A 23,449-nucleotide genomic window follows, 5' to 3' on the forward strand; every position below is an offset into this window, starting at 1 on the left:
AAATTTAGCTTTATTCCATTTCAAATATTAGTTTTATTTCATTCTAGTTCATTTATTCTTCACTTTTAACGAAAAAAATCAAGTAAAAACTTCCCAAACGTTACCAGCGCCATTTTCGAGACTCTCAACATGAAAAATAGGTAACTACCTACCAACCCACTTGAAGAGAAATTTCATCGATATTTTTTGTTGCATTTGAGTGAAATTTCATCTCCATCTCGAAGTTTTAATCGTTTTTTCGGTGAAAATATGTACTTAACGAGTGATTCGACGATTACGAATTCGCTATCGTATCCGCCGGTTCATTCATCTTGTATATTTTCCGTCATCTGCGATCCTTCGGACGAGTTTAATTCGTAGATTATGATACGTGTCTTGTGCCCATCGCCCCAACTTATAGCATTATAATTCTGTAATTATGGTTCTAAATAACAGCGTAACGCAAACCATCATCCATCCGCCTCATTACCTTCACGAATTACCCTTAGAAGATGAAGAAAGATTGGGTAAAATCTTCAATAACTTGGATCTAGACGGTAATGGTAAAATCGATATTCACGACTTATCAGTCGCTCTGAAAGATTTCGGCGTTAGTCACCGCGATGCTCAGGTAATTTCCAATGTAACTGGGTCACTTACCAGCGAATATGTGTATTGATTTCGTTAAATTTTGTTCGCAGAAATTTTTAGAAAGATCTGACTCGAATAAGAGCGGCGATATTACTTTAGCTGAGTTTATACACTATGTGAAAGAACACGAGAAGAAATTGAGGCTGGGATTTTCTCATTTGGATAAGAATAAAGATGGTATGTATCTCCATATGTAACATATGTTGAGATGAGATGTATGTATTTATGAAAATACTAGTAAGATGATTCTGTTTCGTTTAATTATCGCAGGTAAAATAGATCAAGATGAGTTGATCAGAGCTTTCGAAGAGTTGGGTATCGAAATAGACACCAAAGAAGCGAAAAAATTATTAAAAAGGTACCGCAAACGATTTGTTTACATCTCGACTCAAATCTATTATTATTCTAACGAGAGTTCCCTTTTTACAGAATGGATAAAGATGGCACGTTAGAAATAAGTTTCAACGAATGGAGAGATTTTTTACTCTACTGTCCTTACACCGATCTACGCGACTTGATTAAATATTGGAGACATTCGACAGTAAGTATTATGGTAATTTTACCGCTAATTTACTTCTTCCCACGAATACACGATAACGATTTGAAAAAAATGCTAATACGCGCGCAAAGTATTATCAAATTTTTTATCGTCTTACGTAATACAGACTTTGGTACCCATATAGACAAGTTTTCAGTACAAGTGCCACCGTCTAACGTGTACGATGGGTTTTTGTAAACGAATTTATTACATCAAAATGCGCGTAATTTTATGTAAAATTTAAAGGAAATGTGCTCGAATACGTCTAGTAGTTGTTGTACTTCTCATCGTGATCATGTCAAACGTCCGTCGAAATCGTGAAGAGAATTCGAACGATGATGATAATGTGAGTGTTGACTATGTATCTATGTATTCGTTATGTTAATTGGTGCTGTGTGAGAAAAAGAACACCATATGTCAAATGATGCAAGTAATAGTTTTTTTTTTTGAAACCTTCGAGTCTATTTAGTAAGATATCTCGTATCGTAATTGAAATAGATTACCTTAGCTTTTTTCACTAGACATTCGACATCGACTGATAAGTGATAACCGTCTCGAATCGAGGTTAAAATCTTAAGCAAGAATTCCCGAAGCCGTAAAACTTCGTGTAAATTTTATCGATACAGTATCATAGAGCTTTTTTCGTGTTCTCGCAGAATCGTACCTTGTATATCGTAAAAAAATCACACCACACTTTATTCAAATCATGCCATAATCGTACCTACGAAAATAAATAATGACGTGAAGGTTGCTTTCATTGTAGCTAAAATCATCTCGGATGTTCGTCGATGAATTATTTACAAGGCCACGTTTACAAAAAATGCCTCGAAAGGTTCACGTTCGATGCAAAAATCACATTACGTCAGCTTCAGCCATCGAAATGAACTCCAAGTACCCATTGTTTCTCTTTCACACGAATGAGTAATCGCCGATTGGATAAAATTACCCGGATTAATGCGAAGTGAAACGATGACGTCATTTTCAAAAGCTTTTCAAAGTCTGCCGAGTGAATGAATACTTGGAAAATGGTTTCGTCGATATCACCCAAAAACAATGAAAATTTTTCTGTGTAAATTTAATGAAATTTACACGACTGATTGTGAGAACTACACGAGCTTATGTGTTTGTTTTTCACGTTCTCGAGTGTGTTATGAATTGTTGTTCTTTGCAGCGAAGAGTGAAGAGAGCTCGTAAACCTTGAAAAAATAAATTTTCTCGTTCGAGTCGTATGTAAGAAAATTTTATTCCTATCGAGTCGAATCGTCTAATCAAATACGTTTCCTTATTAAAAAAGAAAATGAAATTTAAAAAAGTCATTTCGTATGTCAGCTCGACTGTTCGGACTCCCCTGTTCCTCTTCGCTCAATTTTAAGTCGCTTGGTCTTGACATTTGGATGCCAAAAAGTACAAACTAATGAAGTAGCCGGGTAGATTTATGAGTTTATTTTTCACTCGTCTAGAGGAAATTGTAGACATCTGTCGCCGAGGACAATGTTGCATGCGTCGATCAATATACGGTTATTGACTCGGTGATTCTGATGCAAATTCATAGGGTGTTCGATAAATTCGACTCGATTGATTTTTTTCTGTCGTTTTGTGTGGTTTCATTTGCTTTTTATTTATTTGTTCATGTAAAAAAAATTAGTATTCGAATGCTTCATGTTTCGGATTCTCACACTTCCCTCCCCCTCCCCTATCTATCATCCTATTCTTTTATTCGAGTGAATAATTTAAAATTTGCTCATTATAACCAATTCGTGTAAAATTACGAATACGCAGAATATCCATTTATACGATCACATCCATCAAAATTTGAAAAAAAATCAATCCCCCTCCCCCCTCCCCCCAAAACCCTTCATTTTAGCTCAACTGTAAAGTCAACTTGGTCGATTTATGTTCCATTTGAAAATTTTTTTTCTCTCTCTCTCTTTCGTTGCATTAAATTGCCACAATGAATTTTTCATTGTGATAAAGCTGCTGTATAGTGAAACAGTTACCAGACCCTTCCATCCTCTCTTCACTTTCTGTTTCGTGTTCTATTCATTTATTAAACTTAATGAGACCGAATGAAAAACCTTAGACGGTATTAACTAAATGCGGTTTTGCGGGCGGATTTTTCGTCGTTGAATTCTTCTCTCGCCTTCCTTCTTCGTCCATTTTTTCGAAATCGAAATTTTTTGTTTTTTTAGTCGAACGAAAATTTTTTTATCGCGATAGTAAGTCATTAACACGTGGAGTCGTTAATCATTCCCCCTTTTTCTTTTTTTTTCTTTTGAAAATATTTTCTCGTTGTATTTTGCAAATGGCTGGTTATGAGAGGTGTCTTGGTTTTTCCTGGGGAGGGGAGAGTTCGGCGTTGAATGAGAATTTTTCGTGATTTTTAACGATGTATTTTGACTAATGGTTTGTGGTCCACCCCCCCCCCCTAATTACTCTCTGCTTACTGTTATCTCTTTTCCATTTTACGATCAATTGTATTGAAATTATGGCTGACAGTTTGCTTAATCGTTGATTAAAACCGCGTATTAATTGGTTTTTGAACGATTATAATCATTTTGCTTTTTTGTTGACAATTTATAGAATTTTTCTCAAGGTTCGTCGAAAATTTGAAATTCTGCTGAAAATTTAAGTACCTATTTAAAATTGAATGAGAATTTTGATTAAAAATGTAAAACTGTTCTAAAATTGAGAAATTCATTCAAAATTGGAAAACTATGTTCAAAAATGTGAACTTTTGACAAAATATTGAGAATTTGGTTTCAAAAAATTGAAAACTTTTCTCAAAAATGAAACATTCTGTTCATAAATGAAAAACTAATTGTTTTACAAATTGAACATTTTGTTTCATCAATGAAAAACTAGTTCTAAAAATTGGAAAATTTCGTTCAAAAAGTTGAAGTTCTTGTTTAAAAATAATTGAAATTTTACTTGAAAAATTGAAAATTTGGTTTAAGAACTTGAAATCATTGTACAAACATTGAAAATTTTGTTCAAAAATGAAGAACTTTGTTTTGCAATCGCATATTTTTGAAAAAATAAGGGTAAAAAAGTGAACTGAAATTGGAAATTGTTGTTTGAAAATGTGAAAATTTCGTCGGAAAGTTGAAAATTTGGTACAACAAACACCCCCCCCCCCCAAAAAAAAATCTGTTCGAAAGGTAAACACTGTTCAAAAATTGAAAATTTCGTGCAAAAAATTGAGAACGTTCAAAAATTAAAAATTGCAAAAATCGTGCAAAAGTTTTAGAACTTTGTCCGAAAGTGAAAGTCGTGTTGAGAAATTGAAAATTTTCCTCACAAATGATGATTACCCCCTACATAAGTTTAAGTATAGAAAATGATTTTTCAAAGCTAGAGAATTTTGATAAAAAAATGAAAACGTTATTCCAGGATTTAGAATTTTTAATTTTTATTCAGTGCTGAAAATTTTGTCCAAAAATGACAATTTTGTTTTTAAAAAAAAAGAGAATATTTCAGTTCAAAAAATTGAAAAATGCTAGTTCAAAAGATTGAAAAATTTTACTTCAGAAAAAATATAATTTGTTAATTAGGTCAAAACATTGAAACTTCCAGTTCAAAAAATTAAAAAATTTCTTTAAAAAAATTGAAAATTTTAGGTAAAAAAATGAAATATTTTAGGTTAAAAAATTAAGAAAATCTAGGTTGAAGAATTGAAAAATTTTAGGTCGAAAAATTAAAACATTTTACATCAATGAATTTCACGTCAAAAAATTGAAAAGTTTTAGGTCAAAGAATTATTTTTTTGAAAAATTTTAGGCAAAAAGATTGAAAAATTCAAGTCAAAATATTGAAAAACTTTAGGTCAAAAAATGAAAAAATTTTACGTCTTAAAACTGAAAAATTTTACGCCAAAGAATTGAAAAGTTTTAGGTCGAAGAATTGAAAAATTTTAGGTCAAAAAGTTGAAAAATTTCACGTAAAAGAATTTGAAAAGTTTTAGGTCGAAAAATTGAAAAATTTCACGTACTAAAAGAATTGAAAAGTTTTAGGTCGAAGAATTGAAAAATTTTAGGTCGAAAAATGGGAAAATTTTACATTTGAAAAGTTTTAGGTCAAAGAATTTATTTTTTTGAAAAATTTTAGGTCAAAAAATGAAAAAAATTTGCGTCAAAAAATTGAAAAATTTTACATTGAAGAATTGAAAAATTTCACGTCAAAGAATTGAAAAGTTTTAGGTCGAAGAATTGGAAATTTTTAGGTCAAAAAATTGAAAAATTTTACGTCAAAGAATTAGAAAAGTTTTAGGTCGAAGAATTGAAAAATTTTAGGTCGAAAAATGGGAAAATTTTACCTTGAAAAGTTATAGGTAAAAAAATATATTTTTTTGAAAAATTTTACATTAAAGAATAATTGAAAAATTTCACGTCAAAGAATTGAAAAGTTTTAGGTCGAAGAATTGAAGAATTTTAGGTCAAAAAATTGTAAAATTTTACGCCAAAGAAGTTGAAAAGTTTTAGGTCGAAGAATTGTTGAAAAATTTTAGGTGAAAAAATTGAAAAATTTTAGATCAAAAAATTGAAAAATTTTAGATCAAAAAATTGAAAAATTTTAGGTCAAAATTTCGGTTGAAAGTTTTGGCTCAAAAAGTTGAAAGTTTTAGTTGTGTAATAAAATCAAAAAGGTTAAAAATTTTTGGTTCAAAAACTGAAATTTTTTTCAAAATTGAACACTCTGTCCAAATATAAAAAGTATTGTTAAAAAAAGGAAAACTTGACAGAACTTTAGGCATTTTTTCAAAATGTTGAAAATGTTGTCTTGAAAATTGAGAATTTTGTTACGTTATACAAAATCACAAAAAAATAATAAAAATTGAAAATTTTTATCAAAAAATGAGAATTTAATTCAAAGAGATGATAATTTTGTTAAAAAATTGAAGATTCTGTTTCCAAAAATTGAAAAGTTTGTTTGAAAATCATAAACTATCGTCAAGTTGAATACGTATTCAAGTGATGATAATTTTGTTCAAAAATTGAAAATTTCGTTTAAAAAGTCAAAATTTTGTACAAAAATTGAAAATTTGCTTTAAAAAAGTTGAAACATTTATTCAAAATCCATCATTATAAAGATCATTGTTCAAATTTTGTCGCAAGTTTGTTACCAATTGAAAATTTCTCGTTAAAACTGAAAATTCTCTTCAAAAATTACCAAAAAACTGTACATTTTTTCTAATATTATGGCATTCAAAAATTTGAAATGCTCTTCATAATTCTTCCAAAATTTAGAATTCTGCTAAAAATTTATTCGAGTATTGTCCAGTATTGAGAATGTTGTTCAATATTTTTCATTGTTTTGCTAAAAAAAAAATTGAGAAATTTGTCAATTGTGAGATTTGTTTTAATGTATTGCAGCAATCACTTTTTAATTCCTGGAAATTTCGTTTTTCAGAAACGTTATCCTGGTTTCACTTGGACCAATAAGTACTTCTTTTTTTTCTGCTTCGACTCTCTTTTTTTCTTTGAACTTTTCATTGATCACTTCTTATCTGGCTAAAATATCGAAATGTGTTTAAAAGTTTCTAGAAAATTTACCCCTGCCTCTTGCCCCTTCGCCACCTTCTCTCGTTTACTTTCTCCTTCTGTTTAGTATTCGCTATTGAAAGAAATATAAAGCCAAAATATGTAAATTTCAAAAAAAAAACTTTTCCCATCGATCCTTCGCACGACTGTAAAAATTTCGTGCCTGTTTAAACACAATGTAGGTAAAAATACTCGTATATCTGATTAGTTAAAGGTCTTTTAAACAAAAACGTATATCACAATAAAGACGAAAGAGGGGATTCGAAAAAAAAAATACGTACGTTGATCAAATCAAAGTATTTTACTTCTTTCTGCGTTTTTTTTCTCTCAGCCTGAAAACATTTCATTATAAAAGGTTCATTATACGAGTGAAATTTATCAATGCTGCAGTGAGAATGTGAAAAAAAGAGACAGAGGGAAAGAATCATTTCGTCATTGATTGGACTCGTTATCACACATTTGTGGCGGTCTTTCCGCGTGTTGAATGGTTTATGAGAAGTCGATGAAAGGCTGATAGTGATAAAGGGCAAGAGGGGAAATTTAAAATTTTTTTTCGATACGAAAGGCATTTTTTGTTTCAAAGGTCTTATCTCTTTCCACCTTTCTTTATATTATCATCTTTATCTTGAGTCCAGGAAATAAAGGCCGTTCAAGTGATGAGGGAAGGGGAGGGAGGGGGTTAGGAGAACTCTCTAGCCCGGTGAAAAGACCTGCTCTGTTTGCTGCTGCGAGACTTTTAAATAGTCTTCTGATGTGTTAAATAGTACCATAAGCATGCGGAAAGAAAATCATTTATGAAACGTTTAGTTTGCATAATAGGAATGGGTATAGGTAAGGGAGGAGAAGGGGGAGGAAAGCTTTAATCGAGCATATAGGGATGCAGAAAAATGGTCGCGTGCTGCTGCAGCGATTTATATAAATAACCCAGCAACCGACGACGCCACGAAAATGTGTGTTAGTGTGTTGGTTTAAAATTGTGGTGGGGGTGTATTGTTTTATCTTATACATGAATATTGTAAAGGTAGGTAAGTATAAGGTAAATTATAAACGGCCGTATAATAACTATGTCGATGTCGTGTGCTTCGAAGCTCGAAACTGCTGCAAATGCATGTCTTTTATGTACCTTTGCTTACCTACCTATACCTACCTACCTGTTCGGTGTAGTTTTTATTCATTTTTCAAGGTGAAAAAGCCTTTCGGTGACGTGTTTATAGTTAGAGGGTAGTTTGAACTTGGTGGTCGTTCGCGAATTGTGTGTGCCGACGATACGGCGGTGATATTTATAGTTTAACTAGGTACCTATCTAGTGTATTGAGGTAATTTTCACTGCTTGGGAATTCGAGGCTTTTGTCCGAGTGTGTCGTGAAACAAGGTTAATTAAATAGCGATTTTGATACGACCGACGAGTTAAAGCGCACACGACGAGCGACGGTGACGGTGACAGCGACAGCGTCGCGGCGCCGTGAATACCGCAAATAGGATCGTATATAGAGTACAATTTGGTATGTGTACTTTTCGTATGTAGCTAGACTGGTGTAGACGAGCGATGACGAAAATACTCGTAATACAACATTATGCGATTCGAGCACGTCAGGTGCTTTTTTGAAGCACGTCATGGATGAGATCGATCCGTCTGTTGAATTTTGGGTAGGCATTACATGTATATTAAATGTGTAATTGTGTATATATACGTTTTACCTATTTTTTTTTTATTTTTTCGAAGTGCAAAGGTTGACTGGGATTTTTATCTCGAAATTGTTTCTAATGTAGATGATTTTGTGCTTGTTTTTAATTTTTACGAGTGTTTAATGTGATTCGATGCGAATGTGTTTCAGTATTTGGATATCGGTGAAGATATCAACGTACCGGATGACTTTACCCAGACAGAGATGCTGACTGGAATGTGGTGGAGGCATTTAGTAGCCGGTGGTGTGGCCGGCGCTGTATCTAGAACGTGTACAGCCCCTTTGGATAGGCTAAAAGTTTATTTGCAGGTGAGTTTTAATTGATTTATTTGTGTATAATTAATACGTAATTGCATATTATGATCTTCTTGTAAACCATATGGTGAGTTCTGTTGAGGCCAGTGTTTTTGATCTGTTATAAAAGCTCTTGAAGTTTTGAAAGCGTAGCTTCAGCTCTTAAATTTCGTGAAATTTATAAATTGCATGACTGGTTGCTTTTTGTAAAGCTCAGGAGGCTCGTATCGAAAAAGTGAGTTGAAATTCGAGATCAGCGTATCTGAAAATCCAACAAACGATAGGTCACTCGAAATTTTCAATTTTTTTGAAATTTGGAGGGATTTTCTTAGAGTTGAAAAGAAATTCGTAAGTATCAAAAAATTTAGTTGATTTTCAAAGTCTGCATTCCTAAAAATAACTCAGTTTTCAAGTAAATCATCCGTGAACGAATTGATTCAGTTTTGGCAAAACATCCACGAACGAATTGATTCACTTTTTGTGAAACTTTTGTAGGAATTGATCTGTTTTCAATTTCAAGCGAAACGAATCGAATCATTCACGAACGATTGATGATTGAATAAATTAACTCATTTCTTGGTGAATCATTCGCGAACGGATCAATGAATTTTTAGTAAATCATTCGCGAACGAATTGATTAATTTTTGGTGAATCATTGGCCAAAGAATTGAGTCATGTAAGTGACTCGCGAACGAAAGAATTGATTCATTGTAATTAATTTTTAGTGAATCATTCGCGAACGATTTGATTCATTTTTGGTGAATCATTCGCGAACGAATTGAATGATTTTTGGTGAACCGTTCGCGAACGACTTGATTCATTTAATCAATTCTGAGTGAATCAATTCGTTCGCGAATTGAATAATCTTTGGTAAATCATTCGCGAACGAGTTGATTAATTTTTAGTGAATCATTCGCGAACGATTTGGTTTATCTTGAATGAATCATTCACAGACGAATTGAATAATCTTTAGTGAATCATTCACGAACGAATTGATTCATTCGATTAATTTTTAGCGGATCATTCGCGAACGTTTTGGTTAATCTTGAGTGAATCATTCACGAACCAATTCATTCATCTAATCAATTTTTAGTGAATCATTTGCGAACGATTTGATTATTTTTTTGGCGAATTATTTGCGAACGAATTGGGTAATCTTTGGTGAATCATTCGCGAACGAATTGAATAATTTTTGGAAACCATTCGCAAACGAATTTATTCATTTAATTAATTCTGAGTAAATCATTCGCGAACGATTTGATTATTTTTTTGGCGAATTATCTGCGAACGAATTGGGTTATCTTTGGTGAATCATTCGCGAACGATTTGAATAATTTTTGGAAACCATTCGCAAACGAATTTATTCATTTAATTAATTTTGAGTGAATCATTCGCGAACGATTTGATTAATTTTTAGTGAATCATTCACGATTCACGAACGATTTGTTTATCTTAAGTGAATCATTCACGGACGAATTGATTAATCTTTAGTGAATCATTCACGAACAAATTGATTCATTCGATTAATTTTTAGTGGATCATTCGCGAACGATTTGGTTAATCTTGAGTGAATCATTCACGAACGAATTCATTCATTTAATCAATTTTTAGTGAATCATTTGCGAACGAATTGAATAATTTTTGTTGTATCATTCGCGAACGAGTCCAATAATTTTTGGGGAATCATTTGCGAACGAATTGATTCATTTGATTAATTTTGAGTGAATCATTCGCGAACGAATTGAATAATCTTTGGTGAACCGTTTTCGAACCAGTTGAATAATCTTTGGTAAATCATTCGCCAACAAATCAAGTGATCTTTGGTGAATAATTCGCAAAGGAATTGAATAATTTTTGGAAACCATTCGCGAACGAATTGATTCATATAATCAATTTTGAGTGGATCATTCGCGAACGAGTTGAATAATTTTTGGTAAATCATTCGCCAACAAATTGAGTAATCTTTAGTGAATCATTCGCGAACGAATTGATTCATAAATTATCGAATACGAATTGATTTTTAAAAAATTCATCTATTCGTTCGCGAACGATTCTTCTTCGGGAGCCTACAGTAGACTTTTAAACTCTCCAGTTTTTGGGAAAATTCAGAAAATAAGGGTGAAGATGGAATTTACCGTCTGCCTAAAACTCGGATTTATCATCCTTCTGACTCTTTTGATCGATATTGGTACACATTTTCTACAATACGTTGTGCTAATTTTTGTTTAAAAACCAAAAAATTCGGTAAAACCCAACAAACCATGGGTAATTTGAATTTTTTATTTAGTTTTTTTTTTTTTTTTTGAAATTCAGAGACCTGTTTAGAAATTTAGGGAGTTTGCATTAAAAAATTGAGCTGATTTTCGAAATCAGAATAATTTTTGAAAATCCACAAAATCATAGGGCACAGAAAATTTTCAATTTAAAAAAAATTTAAGGCTCAATAAAAAGTCTAGAGAGTTAGTATTGAGAAGTTGAGTCGATTTTCGAAATCTGCTCCTCTGGAAACCCAACGAACCAAAAGTCACTCGAATTTTTTTAAAAATTCTTATCAAGCTTGGGGACTTATTAAGGGATTTGAGGAGCTCGTTATGAAAAATTGAAATTCGATTTGCACTATCGAAAGCATTACAAACGATATGTCACATGATTATTATTTTTTTTTTCAAAAGATCCGGTAGTGGGTGGAGGGGGATGGGGGGGGGGGGGGGGTTACGTAGTGTGCTAGATGGAAATTCAAAAAAAAACTGCATCATTTCTGTAAAACGTCGATTGGGCCAGTGATAAGATGAAAATGGCCCTTAGAATTTATTTTCCGCTTTTAGGGAAGGTATTTCATCACATTTTGCCTTTTTTAGGAGTACATATTTTTGAAAAGGCTGTAAATTTCTGGTATCAGAAAGGAAGTTGCTGCCACCCGGAATAAATATCAAATTTCATGTTCAATTTGAACTTTTAGCTCACCTTCCACTTTTCCAAAAAATAATATTCTTCTATAGTTCTATTTTAAATTGGTAGATATTAACGAATCTATTGTGAACTTATTTTTCATCAATACTAACGAATTGTAATTCATTTTTCGCAGGTACACGGTAACAAAAAGAGTAGTATTAAAACATGCCTGTCGTATTTGCTGAAGGAAGGCGGCGTCTGGAGTCTGTGGCGTGGCAACGGCATCAATGTGTTGAAAATCGCGCCCGAATCTGCTCTCAAATTTATGGCCTACGAACAAGCGAAAAGACTGATCAGAGGCACTAGCACGCGCGAGTTGACCATTTACGAACGTTTCGCAGCCGGATCATTTGCCGGATCATTTAGTCAAACGATTATTTACCCTTTGGAGGTGAGTCTGCGTCTGTTGGGCAATGACTTCGGTTAAAAAATTGTCTCAATTATGCTAGAATTTCCCTGTCGTGTGCTTGTGCTGTTAGTTCAGAGTTCTGATTTTATAAGCTTCATTTTGCAAACACTTTGGGTGAAACTTTTGTTTTTTTTCAGAAAATCTATTTTAAAAATAAATCTGTGATTTTTGAAAACCATGCTTCACAAATTTGATGTGTAGAATTTTGAATTTAAAAAAAATGAAAATTCCTGTCTTACAATTAGATTAAATGAACCTTTATTTCACACCAAAATTGACTTATCTTACGAACAATTTTTACAGTTATCTATTTAATAAAAATAATCAACACTCGTATTTTATAGTATAGGAAAAAAAATATACGGTTTGAAGTTGAGAAAAGACAGAGGGAGAGGGAAAGAAGAAGGATAAAGCAACTAGGAATAGGTAGAGATCGAAATATTAAGGAAAATCATACAGAACGTATCGATAAGCAGCTCGAGCATACTCCTGTATCGTCCTCCATATCGATTCTTCTCCTTGACCAACGTTTTGCGAAGACGTCTGCGAAGTCCACGAAGACGAAGACGACGGCGGAGGCGGCGGAGGTTCGTAAGATTCCGTATCAGATTCACTTTCACTACGGCTGAGCCAAGGATCGCCTCCAGCTCTGACTATGATCGCGTCCAGAATACGAGTCACCTCATCTCGAGTTTGTTCGGCTCCGTCTTTCAACAGCAATATGCAATTGAACAGCGAAGGATACATGTAAAGTAAAGCTGTCGCCGAAGCTATAATAACCACCGTCCAGACCAATCCGGAGAATTTATTCGTACTTTGAGACTGGCCCGTCGAGTTGAAAGTAGTCAGAGAAGCCGAAGCTGCGTTCCTTCCGTGGACCATGAAGTCACCGACGCCTCCGTGTTTATTGTGTTTCGTGGATTTCGTTTGTTTACGACTTAAAGGATGATTGGTCGTGAACGCGGTGACCGTTTTACGCTTGTTGGGATGTATCGGAGGTGTCTGAATGGATCTTATTTCGACGTTGGCTGGATAATTCAGTCTTTTGGCCGGATTTAGCTGAGTACCGAAACCTGAGCCGGATTTGCGAGCGATATTGGTCGACGTTAGAGGCGGTGAAGATGGTTTAATCGAAGGAAATGTCGAAGAAGGGACGGATTTATTCGTATATAGCTGCTGTTGCTGGTGTTGTTGTTGCTGTTGCGAGAACCCAATTTCTGTATCGGTTTTATTCGTCCTCTGAACGTTGACGTCGTTAGATCGAGCCATCTTAGGCGAACAGCAAGCCAGCGTCTCGCCGATGACTAACCCATTGGAATCGGTCGACTGATTAGCTACTCTCAGAAGGTTATCTAGTCTATTGGATAATTCTTCCAACAAATCGCCATGAACATATTCGCAGTCATCTTCGACGAACTTCTGCGCATTTTGGCGATCTGGTGATAAAGCTATGTTCAATCCGGCCAACCATTCGTCCATTTTCATCACACCACCTTGACGACTAACGTGATTCTTGAGGATACGCGATCTCAGCTTCTTGATTCGTTCGTTTAAATTACGTTTACGGTCTAAATGATACTTCATTTTTTCGATGGATTCCATGTCGCGTATTTGTATCTCATGGATTTGATGATTATTGCGGATTACCTCCTCTCGCAGCGTATTCAGCTCGAATTGCAGTTGTTGAACGTCCTCGACGGGGTCTGCATGCGAGGGCATTGTGGCCGATGTGTCGACAATATTCATTATTGAGCGGATGAAGATGCGGGCGTTGATTAAGATACAAGAAACTAGCGATGTACAAGGTTTATAGAGGAAAAGTCGACTGGGTTGGAAAGTGGATTTTCAGATTGCTATGGTAATGTGGGATTTTCCAAGGGAGATATGCGAGAGTTACGAGAATGAGAGTCGTTGTGAGACGTTGGAGGTTGATGGTAGTTGGTGTTGGATGGATTGATGAATGAAATAGTGCTGAAAAATTAGAAACAAATTGCGTTTGTAAATGAATAATTTTGAAACAAAGCTTATGAGAAGTGAAAAATTTGAGAAAGAAGACGTAAATGTCAAAAAATTGTGCTTAAATGATGAATTACTGGGGGAAAAAACGAAGCAAAGAAATTATAAAATAAATTTTGGCAAAATTGTAAAGAATGAAAATTTTTCAAAAGAATTATAAAAATGATTTAAATAGTTGCAGATATTGTGTAGAGTAACTATAGCAAATTTTGTTGAAATTCTGTAAAAAAACAAAAAACAAAATAGAAATCAAAAAATATTAACTTACAAAATTCCTTAAATGCTTTTCAAAAAGTTGACTGTTCATATTAGTGAAGGGACTTGAAAAATTGTATAGTTTGGTTGGATTCTTTTTGTGAAAAAAAAATTATTTTTAAATTCAATTCAACAAAACACAATTTTTGATTAAAATTCATCATTTCGTGTCGTAATGGTTGCAGATTTTTTTCCAAATTGTTCTTACGAATTTTGATTTTTTAAAGAGAGGAGAAGGGATTAAAAAGTGAGCTTTTTAAAAAAATCATTTCTACAAAAAAAAAAAAAAAAGATTCTAAAAACATCGATAGAGGTATTTCTTTAAATTTTCTGCAACTTTCTATTTTTAATTTCATTTTAAACGATTTTTAAAGATTTTTAAATTATTTAATAGCCTAATTTTTTTCTTCCAAAAATTAAATTTAGAAATGATTACTAAAAGCATCATTCAATTTTTCCAACATTTTTCATGTAATTTCACCATTCTCAGTTTTTAAACTCTCATGAAACTAAATTTCAGTTTAAAAAAAAAAATTATTTTTATGAATTGTTTGTTCAAAATTAGGTGATTTCTTTTTTCAATTATTAGAAAAATTTTTCGAAAAATCGAAATCAATACTTTTCAAAACTGAAAATTTGTTTTTGAGAATTTCATTTAAAAAAAAAAAAAAAAAAAACTTAAACTTTGAAAAACTGAATTGTTTGGTGAACGAAAAATTTCACAAATATTCGGAAATTTCAATTGAAAATGACCGATAGTGAACTTGACCAAAAGCTTGAGCTTTTTTCATTTTGCTCTACGATCTAGAAACTTTTCTAGTATTTTACAAAAAAAAAAAAAAAAAAAAGGCTATAATGAGCTAAAATTCACACACAAAAAAAATCTTGATTGTAGAAAAGGAAGAATTTTTATGATTTCAATTTAAATCAAATTTATAAATTTCTGCCCATTTTTTTCAATGAGTTATAATTATTAATTTTGTGAAGACCTTGAATTATTTGATCGAGTTTGTAGAGATTTTTATTGTTTTTTCTATCAATTTTCTATCTCGTCAAATTTTATTTTTTTTTGTTGTTGATGGCTTCTAAAATTTTTTTTTGATACCTAGTTTGATTTTTTTCTATGATTTAGTTTGGTAATTGGGAACCGAAAATTTCCATCAAGTGAATTTTTATTGTTTTCAAAAATTGTAGGTCTCTAATTCCCCCCTCCCTATCTCTTTTTCAACTTCCTTTAGTCACGTAGACTTCTGTGTGGAGCAAATTATTTTCTAGTTGTTCAATATAAGGTAACAAAATGTGCAAAAATGAGTGAAATATTTTCAAAATTTGAAATTTGAGAGAACCTTTTATCTCCCCCACTCCGCCAATAGTTCGTCCATCGACCTCACAGCCCAAGTGTATGATGGAAGTATTTGCTTTAATTTTTAACCCCCCTCCCCCTCAAAAAAAATTATTAATAAGGAAAATTTTCACTGTTTTGAAAAATATTTGAGTGCTTTGTTAAGGTGGTTCTTATTTTCTTCATGTTTTACTTTTGTATTTTCCAATCCCCTAAATTTGTTGGATCTTATGAAAAAACAAAATCTTAAAAAAATTGAAAAAAAATAATAAATGAATAAAAATCTTCCTAAGATTCAAAACGATGATTCTGAATGAACTCAAAGATGAGGAAAATGTGATCTTTTCAAGAGAAAACCTCTCCTAGTCTCCTAAGAAATGTTGGTTTCCTTGTGCAAAGTCTCCCAATGTTGAAAAAAAAATAAGAACTTTTTTTAAACATCAAAAAATGAAATTTGCAGATTTTTAAAATTAAATGAGTAATGGATTTTTTTCAATTCAAAAAATGAAATAACTTGACAAAACATTTTTAAAAAATCAAAAAATGAAATAAAAATTTAGAAAAATTTAGAAATGAGAAGACAGAATTGTTTTTTTGAATAAAAATATAAAAATTTCAGATTTTTTTAAAATTAAAAAATATAATAATTAAGGTACCTGAATTTTTAAAACATGTTTCAATTTTGTGTCAAAATTAGTTCAAAATATTTAATCCACTTTTCCTGAAGAAAATTCATTTCTTCAGTCTCTTTAGTTTTTAAAAATTCTTTCACCTTGCTTCTTTTTTTTTCAAATTCCAGTGGTCTCCGTACAAAAAATAATCAACATTTTTTATGAGGCCATGAGAGTTTTCTTCTGAAAGGGAACCATTTAGAACAATTTTGAAATGAGAGTGAATAATTTTAAAAAAATTGTTCGTTATTTTATTTTCTTGATTTTTAATTTTTTTTTTTTTTTGAGGCTTTTTAGTGCAATATTTAAGCACATATAATTTGGGATACCAGGGAAGAACTTTTTCGTGAAAAAAGGATTTGTTCAGGAATTATAACGACTTTCGTTTTATTTTATTTTTTGATTTCTTCAACATCAGGGGAGGGGGGGGAGGAGAGAGTTCTGTGCAGAAGGTTTTTCTTTTGAAAAAGGAGTTATTCAGAAAAATTCTGATGCAAAAATTAAAAATTACAAAAATTGATTTTTTTTTAATATGCAAAAAAAATGTAACAGTATAATTTTTACTCAATTTTAGCCTCAATTTCGCATTCTGCCTCTTCCCCTTGGAATGGAACAAGCATACACATCATATTTGGAACTTTTAAATCAAAAACTTTCGTTATGGAATCCTCGAAGCAAAAGTTTAAATTTATTTTCTGAGCTGAAATCTTTGAATCTGATTTTTTTCGGTCAAAAAACCCAACATTTTATATCCTATTCCGCATAGCGAATTAAAATTTTATTTCTACCATTTTTCCCCCATTGTTTGAATTATACAACTTGGTAAACCGGTCTAATTTCTCGTGTTTATTTTTTCAGGTATTAAAGACTCGCCTAGCGCTGAGGAAAACAGGCGAATACAGAAGTATAGTAGACGCAGCTAGTAAAATTTTACAAAGAGAAGGATGGCGTAGTTTTTATCGCGGATACGTTCCTAACCTTTTGGGTATCGTTCCGTATGCTGGTATCGACTTAGCAGTGTACGAGGTCAGTGCTCTCAATTTCATATAAATAGCTCACTTCTAAACTTTAATTAATCATATCGACTGTAAATTTCAACAACAAAAAATAAATTTCGATTGTTTTTACAGACATTGAAAAATAGTTACCTTAAGAAACACAACGACTCGGATACGCCGAGTGTTCTGCTGCTGCTGACGTGTGGTACAATATCCAGCACTTGTGGACAAATGTGTAGTTATCCGTTGGCTTTGGTTAGAACCAGGTTACAAGCTCAAGGTATGATATCCAAATGATGGAAAAAGTTCGACGACGTTTGAATGTTGCTAACCAATCAAATTTGAATTATTTTCATTTTACTCTCTTATTTTACCTTCTGCTGTGGGAACTAGCAACATTTCGACGTCGACTTTTACATCTTTTTTTTTTGCTGCGATTTTTTTTCTTTGCTTTTTCGTATCTCTAATACGATTGAATTGATCTTACATGCAGTCATTACCAACGTAGGTACTAGTCAGTACACGATGACCGGATTACTGAAGACGATCGTGCAAGAAGAAGGATTCACCGGACTGTATCGCGGTATCACGCCGAATTTCATGAAAGTAGCTCCAGCGGTCAGCATTAGTTACGTAGTTTACGAAAGATGTAGACAAGCGTTAGGCGTCAGCATGACGTAATTCCAAAGGTACCTCATCGTGCATTGAAATTTATTGAAAACACGTCGTTATATACGAGTAATTTGGAGCCTAATTTTTACTTACTACATAAAATCATTCATCTTTTACGCAGAAAAACATACTATAGACCGACGACGACGTTTAAAATATCGACGACGTATCTCGCGTACGGTTTTTTTTTCTTTTTTTTTTTCTTGTGTCTTGTTTTACTATATTACGTTCTACGAAGTCGTAATGTTACCACGCTGTGAGGTCTTTTGAGCTGCCTTTTTTTTTTGTTCTCGCTCTACAAAACATTTAATATGCTGTGATTAATATGTATTTTTTAATATTGTGTTAAAACTACTGTACGTTTTTTTATGTATTGTTTCTCTCGTCGAGACTCAACGATCATCGTCTCTTCTTCTTATTTAATCAGTCGTACCTCGTACGTGTTTCGTTGCTGCTCCTGAGGAGCGCCATTTTACATCATAATACGACACACTCTTGATATTAGCTCATTGTCCCTGTTTGTCCCTCCCTCCCCCTCCCCCTCCCCCCTCTTCGCAGTAGTCGTGTGTAGTTCAAGTGTTGACGACGAGGTGATCGAGTGAGACTTGATAGCTCGAATCGAAATGTAGAGAAAATCGTCTGTGCTCAGTGCTCACCCTTCGAGGTGTGATGTGCTCTTTGATGACATCGAAAATCGTCGAATTCGATACGTTCGCGAACGTATTACGTATTTCATTGTGTATTTAAAATTATTACTACATAAATCGTGTTTAAGAAGGAAAATATACGCTTTTCACTGTTTTTTTTCTCTCTCTCTCTCGTGGTTTTGTAACTTCGTATGCTTTTTGTTTGGTAGCACGATTAGATTATTACGCGTTTTGCCAAATTGCCTTTATTGTTCTTAACTGAGTTTTGACTTTTGTTGTGATGAGAATGGGCGTTTTCGAGATGAGGAAGAGTCCGGCGGGTGTTGGAAAGTTCCTTTTGTGTCGTTTTGGCAGATTTTTGCTAAATTAAAAAAATAAAATTGGTATTGGATTAAATTTTAAGGGAAAGAATTGAGTTGGAGAGGGTTTTGAAGGTTCGGTAATATTCGTCGTGATTCGGGAGGTTTCGATTTTGATCGAGTTTTCGGAAATGGAAAATCGTAGCTTGTGATGGGTTCATTAGCCAATGCCAATGATGATGACGATTAAGACCGAATTTGAACGGAAATTGTCGATTATTTACGAATTGCTCCGGAATTTGAAGATTCGGTAATATTCGTCGTAATTCGGGAGGTTTCGTCTCGATTTCGATTCTGATTGGATGTTGAGAAAAATACGCATTGTGATTGGCGTAGCAAACGTCGACGACGATTATTTCCGGATGTGAACGAAAATTGCCGAATTGCTACGAAAGTTGCCGAGTTGTTACGAAAATTGATGAATATTCACGATTAGCTCTGAAAATTCAAAATTCATGAAAATTGAACAAATATTCGAATGAGATGGAAATTTACGACGAATATTACCACTAATTTGATCGAAATTGATAGAGATGATTGAGAATATACTTGGATGATGTTCTCAAAAATTCCTACGATAAGTTGCTCACCCACAAGCGCCTATTTTTTGAAAAAAAATCTATGGAATAGTTACTTTTTGTTAAATATAAAATATATTCTTTTTTTTTTACCAATTTACTATTCTACCTATACTTTTAAACACGCTGTTATTTTGATATTGACATTGCGATGACATTCCAAATACATTGAACGAGAGGCTTAAATTTTTGTTTTTTTAACATATCGTGTTAAATTTGTATTTTAAAGTGTTATGGTAAATCGTTATGTGTGAGATTTGGTATATTAAAATAATGTACTTTGGTTCTATAATTTTTTTCGATGTCATTTTTATTCATTTTTTTTCTTTCATTCTTTTTTGATTGTTCTCTAAAATTAAGTTTGTTTTCGTGCGATTATACAATTTTTTTTCTCCTCGTTTTCCTCTGTTTGTTTTAGAATGCTCGTAAATTTTTTTTTTAATAACAAGTTTATTTCGAAATGACTTTTTAATAACTACCTACTATAGAAGGTGAAATAAACTGTGTATTTTAACCGATGTATTTACTTATTGGTACGTACTACTATAATAATGACGAAACGATCGTTTGTCAGTATTTTGTTTTTAGCTTGTCCAATTATACGAATTTTTCAGTTTGAATATAGTTTCTGGTTTGTGTGTTGGGTGAATATGAATAATAGCGAATTAGCGAGCCACTTTGAACCATGGCGTTGATAAGGAAAATATACGCGAATTTCTCAATATCACGTATATTGTATTATTCGTATCGAATACGACCAAGGTATAAAATAATAAATATTGCACGTATAAATTTCAGATAAGTATTAAAGTTGAGAAGCGGCTGATTTATCAAGCAGCCAGATGACTTCACCGTTGGTAGGGTTAACTCGACCGGCAGGCAGGGGTTTGTTATCTTTTAGTATTTCCTGCGCAGACGAAACGTTGAAATTGATTAATAAATTAAATCGACTATACGAATAAATAAAAAAACGCATGATTCATTTTTTCATACTCTACCTTAACAACGCCAGCTTTGTTTTCTCCTACGGCGACGAAAATGTCGAGTTGAGATTGATTTATCACAGGAAAAGTCAAGGTGATTCGGCAAGGCGGTGGTTTGGGTGAGTTTTCTATAGGAGAAACCCAGACGGAGGTTTCGTCGAGTAAGGGATGACCCGGAAAGAGCGAGCAAGTGTGACCATCTGGACCCATACCGAGGAGTAAGACGTCGAAACGTGGAATGTCGTTGGGTGGGAAATAAACGCTTAGTTTCTTAATGTAATCTTTGGCTGCGTCTTCGGCTGAAATGTGGTGTGAAAATTCACCATTTAGATGATGAAATTTGAGAGATGATAGATGCAGATGATTTGTACTGAACTTACTCTCAAGATCTGGATTCACTTTGATAAACTGGTCGTCACTGATATCAATGACACCGGAGAAAGCTTTCTTATAAGCACCGTAAGTGGAATCAGCATTATCGAAAGGTACAACGCGTTCGTCGCAGAAGAAAAATCTCCATTTGGACCAATCAGTGTTAAGTGTCGGTAATCCTTTGGATAACTGTTTGACTAAAGATCCTCCTGTAAAAGTATTCAACGTGTAGTTTGAAACTGATGCAAGAAGTGTAGAAAATAATCATTTATGTATACCTGATAATCCAATTTTAAAGATACCATCTCCAACGAGTGCTTGGTCAGCGGCGTTTTGAAGTTTTTCACATAATTTCGAGACTACTTCGTCTTCGTTTTCGTATACTTCTACTTTCCTCGAACTCATCCCGGCAGTGAGCTGAAAATGTAATGCAAACAGCAACAAGTGAGAGATACCAATATGGAATGATAAAATGACTGACTGCAGTACGAATACTTACGATATATTGTTTTACGATTATAAAGAAATACAAGAGAGCATTAACGCCGGTGTTGGTGATTATCATAAAATAAACTAACTAATTTCAATGATTTTTGAAAGTCATGAATAATTTTTAAGAAATGTTTCCGGAATTATTACACCAAGTTTTCAGTTTTTTCGTTTGTTTCTCTCTTATCAAGTTTATCAACGTTTAAATGTCAAACTGAGCATGGGAAGTTGACGATGTTTTATTGAATTATTTCTCGCATAATAGGGGAAACAATGTATTTGATTGTAACCAACGATCAATAAAATGGTGAATTATGATGGAAATTTGGGAAAAAATACTGAATTTGAAAAGAAAACTCGAATGAAAAATAATCGAAAAAATTTGCTCAGTTTGCGATTTAGACGATGTGATGTTTTTTTGACTTTGTATTTGAACGAACTCACCCAGAAGCATCGAAAATACGGTAATTACGAGTGAAATTTCTGACGTATTTTCATTTTTTTCGTATCAGTGATAGTGAAGTAAATTTTTGAAAGTTTTGAGGAGTTTTTGTTTTTGTTTGAAACACAATCAAAAACTTCGAAGAAAATTTAAAATTTTCCAAAATTCGACCGCGTGTTTGCGTCTTTAGTTCTTCGTTCTTCTGCGAATTCGAATTTCGTGCTAGTTAATGAATTAAGAATTGTGTTTCAAGTGCAAGCTTCAGCTTTCAATTTACAAGCCATTCAAATTGCTGGAGCTGGAATGGAATATCAAAGAGGAAGCATTCCTTGAGTTTTACGATACATTTACGCCAACTTCCAAACGTAAGTACTACTAACATGCTAATAAATGCAATATTCGATTAGAGACTAGAGTAAACTAAAGTACACTATCGTAGTATTCGATATCAAAATGTAGTCACTCTCACTACCTACGTTACTCTTCTTGGCCGGACTCACTCAGATCATAAATCCGGAGTAGAGTAGATACTTATCGGAATGAAAAGATGAATCTTATCCTCAGACTGTGATGACTCCAATTTAGAAATCAAAACGTAATTGAGGCCTGGTGACCGGTTTAAAAAAGCACCAATATGACAGAGCTGAACCTGAACTAGTGAACTTGACACTTCATATAAAAAGTTCAGCAGATTAGTGAAAGTTCCTTCAGAGCCATGTTTTGACAACAATAGACCCTACAAATTAAGGGAAGGCAGGTACTACGGTACTAGAAAATATGACGAATTTTGATTATTGGTAGAGGAGGATAAGTAATAGCTTGATCGACCTGAAAATGTCAAGTTCAGTAAAAAATGAAAATACCTATTAAGTATCATTCATCGTGTATTTCTAGGTACCTAATCCTATAATATCATAGTAAATTACTCATCATCGCTTCGCCACTCTTAATTACTTACGTAACTTACGTATTAATTGGAATTTTAACGCTTTGAGAGCGAATATTTGTTCATTTCTTAGCAACTCAGCAACCTCAAGCATGATTATGATAATAATTGTTATGAAAGTACAAAAAATTGAAAATGACTGGTGAGTATACGTGTCGTGTATACTTACAGGTATATCTAGATATTTGTTTGAGTTTGAGGGCACATGAGATCGAATATCTCTTTATTTTTTGAATATCTACAGCTCCTCGTGAGGTTTTAACGTGACGTAAAGAATTTTCAGTAGAGGCAGCTGTTTAACGAGTACCTACCTATATTTATTTTTGGGGTTTATCATTTCAATGTTTCACCATCCCCTTATTTTGTAACGTTGAAAAAAATTGCAATGAAGACCTTCTTTGCTTATTAACGAATATTACCTTATTCACTTGAATATTTTTTTTGTTCATTTTTTTCTTCATGACACTACTTAATTTTGATTTTTATAACGTTTTACTCAAATTTCGAGATACTTACTTTTTCAACTTGAACGATGTTTCAAGAAATTGTTACCAAAGTTTGCCACTATTTTATTAGAACGTCAATTTTTGACTATTGTCAATTATTTTCATGCCCAGTTTAGAAAGTTTTACCA

General features: G+C 33.0%; 2 protein-coding genes across 6 annotated transcripts; one reads left to right on the forward strand and one right to left on the reverse strand.

Annotated features, from left to right (window-relative positions):
• The first annotated feature begins 175 nt into the window (after positions 1-175).
• On the forward strand, positions 176-20,203 carry SCaMC (Short Calcium-binding Mitochondrial Carrier). Of its 5 annotated transcripts, none has more exons than XM_065365037.1 (9): positions 176-610; positions 681-807; positions 901-988; positions 1,060-1,171; positions 8,541-8,699; positions 11,770-12,027; positions 17,188-17,355; positions 17,460-17,607; positions 17,821-20,203. In XM_065365037.1, exons 1-9 carry the CDS (start codon positions 419-421, stop codon positions 18,006-18,008), a joined length of 1,440 nt encoding a protein of 479 aa, XP_065221109.1. In that variant the 5' UTR covers positions 176-418; the 3' UTR covers positions 18,009-20,203. The 5 variants fall into 5 exon arrangements, with proteins under 5 accessions (XP_065221109.1, XP_065221110.1, XP_065221111.1 ...); XM_065365038.1 differs by having other exon boundaries at positions 17,836-20,203; XM_065365039.1 differs by lacking the exons at positions 176-610; positions 681-807; positions 901-988; positions 1,060-1,171 and adding an exon at positions 1,316-1,514.
• Positions 20,204-20,297: 94 nt separating this feature from the next.
• On the reverse strand, positions 20,298-21,624 carry Pgls (6-phosphogluconolactonase). The gene is made up of 5 exons (XM_065365044.1): positions 21,438-21,624; positions 21,217-21,355; positions 20,947-21,147; positions 20,582-20,865; positions 20,298-20,490 (listed from the first exon to the last, which is right to left on the reverse strand). Exons 1-5 carry the CDS (start codon positions 21,501-21,503, stop codon positions 20,389-20,391), a joined length of 792 nt encoding a protein of 263 aa, XP_065221116.1. The 5' UTR covers positions 21,504-21,624; the 3' UTR covers positions 20,298-20,388.
• Between the last annotated feature and the right edge of the window lie 1,825 nt (positions 21,625-23,449).

The sequence above is a fragment of the Planococcus citri genome, chromosome 4 (assembly GCF_950023065.1).
Source record: "Planococcus citri chromosome 4, ihPlaCitr1.1, whole genome shotgun sequence".
NCBI lineage: Eukaryota > Metazoa > Arthropoda > Insecta > Hemiptera > Pseudococcidae > Planococcus > Planococcus citri.

What these genes read in the sequence shown, in the direction of transcription:
- SCaMC (XM_065365037.1), top strand. Translation starts at nt 419, where the DNA reads ATGGTTCTAAATAACAGCGTAACGCAAACCATCATCCATCCGCCTCAT. An exon ending in TTTGGATAAGAATAAAGATG is followed by an intron (nt 808 to 900) that starts GTATGTATCTCC and finishes TAATTATCGCAG; the next exon opens with GTAAAATAGATCAAGATGAG. An exon ending in TCGACTTAGCAGTGTACGAG is followed by an intron (nt 17,356 to 17,459) that starts GTCAGTGCTCTC and finishes TTGTTTTTACAG; the next exon opens with ACATTGAAAAATAGTTACCT.
- Pgls (XM_065365044.1), bottom strand. Translation starts at nt 21,503, where the DNA reads ATGATAATCACCAACACCGGCGTTAATGCTCTCTTGTATTTCTTTATA. An exon ending in TAATCGTAAAACAATATATC is followed by an intron (nt 21,356 to 21,437) that starts GTAAGTATTCGT and finishes TTACATTTTCAG; the next exon opens with CTCACTGCCGGGATGAGTTC. An exon ending in AGTGAATCCAGATCTTGAGA is followed by an intron (nt 20,866 to 20,946) that starts GTAAGTTCAGTA and finishes ACCACATTTCAG; the next exon opens with CCGAAGACGCAGCCAAAGAT.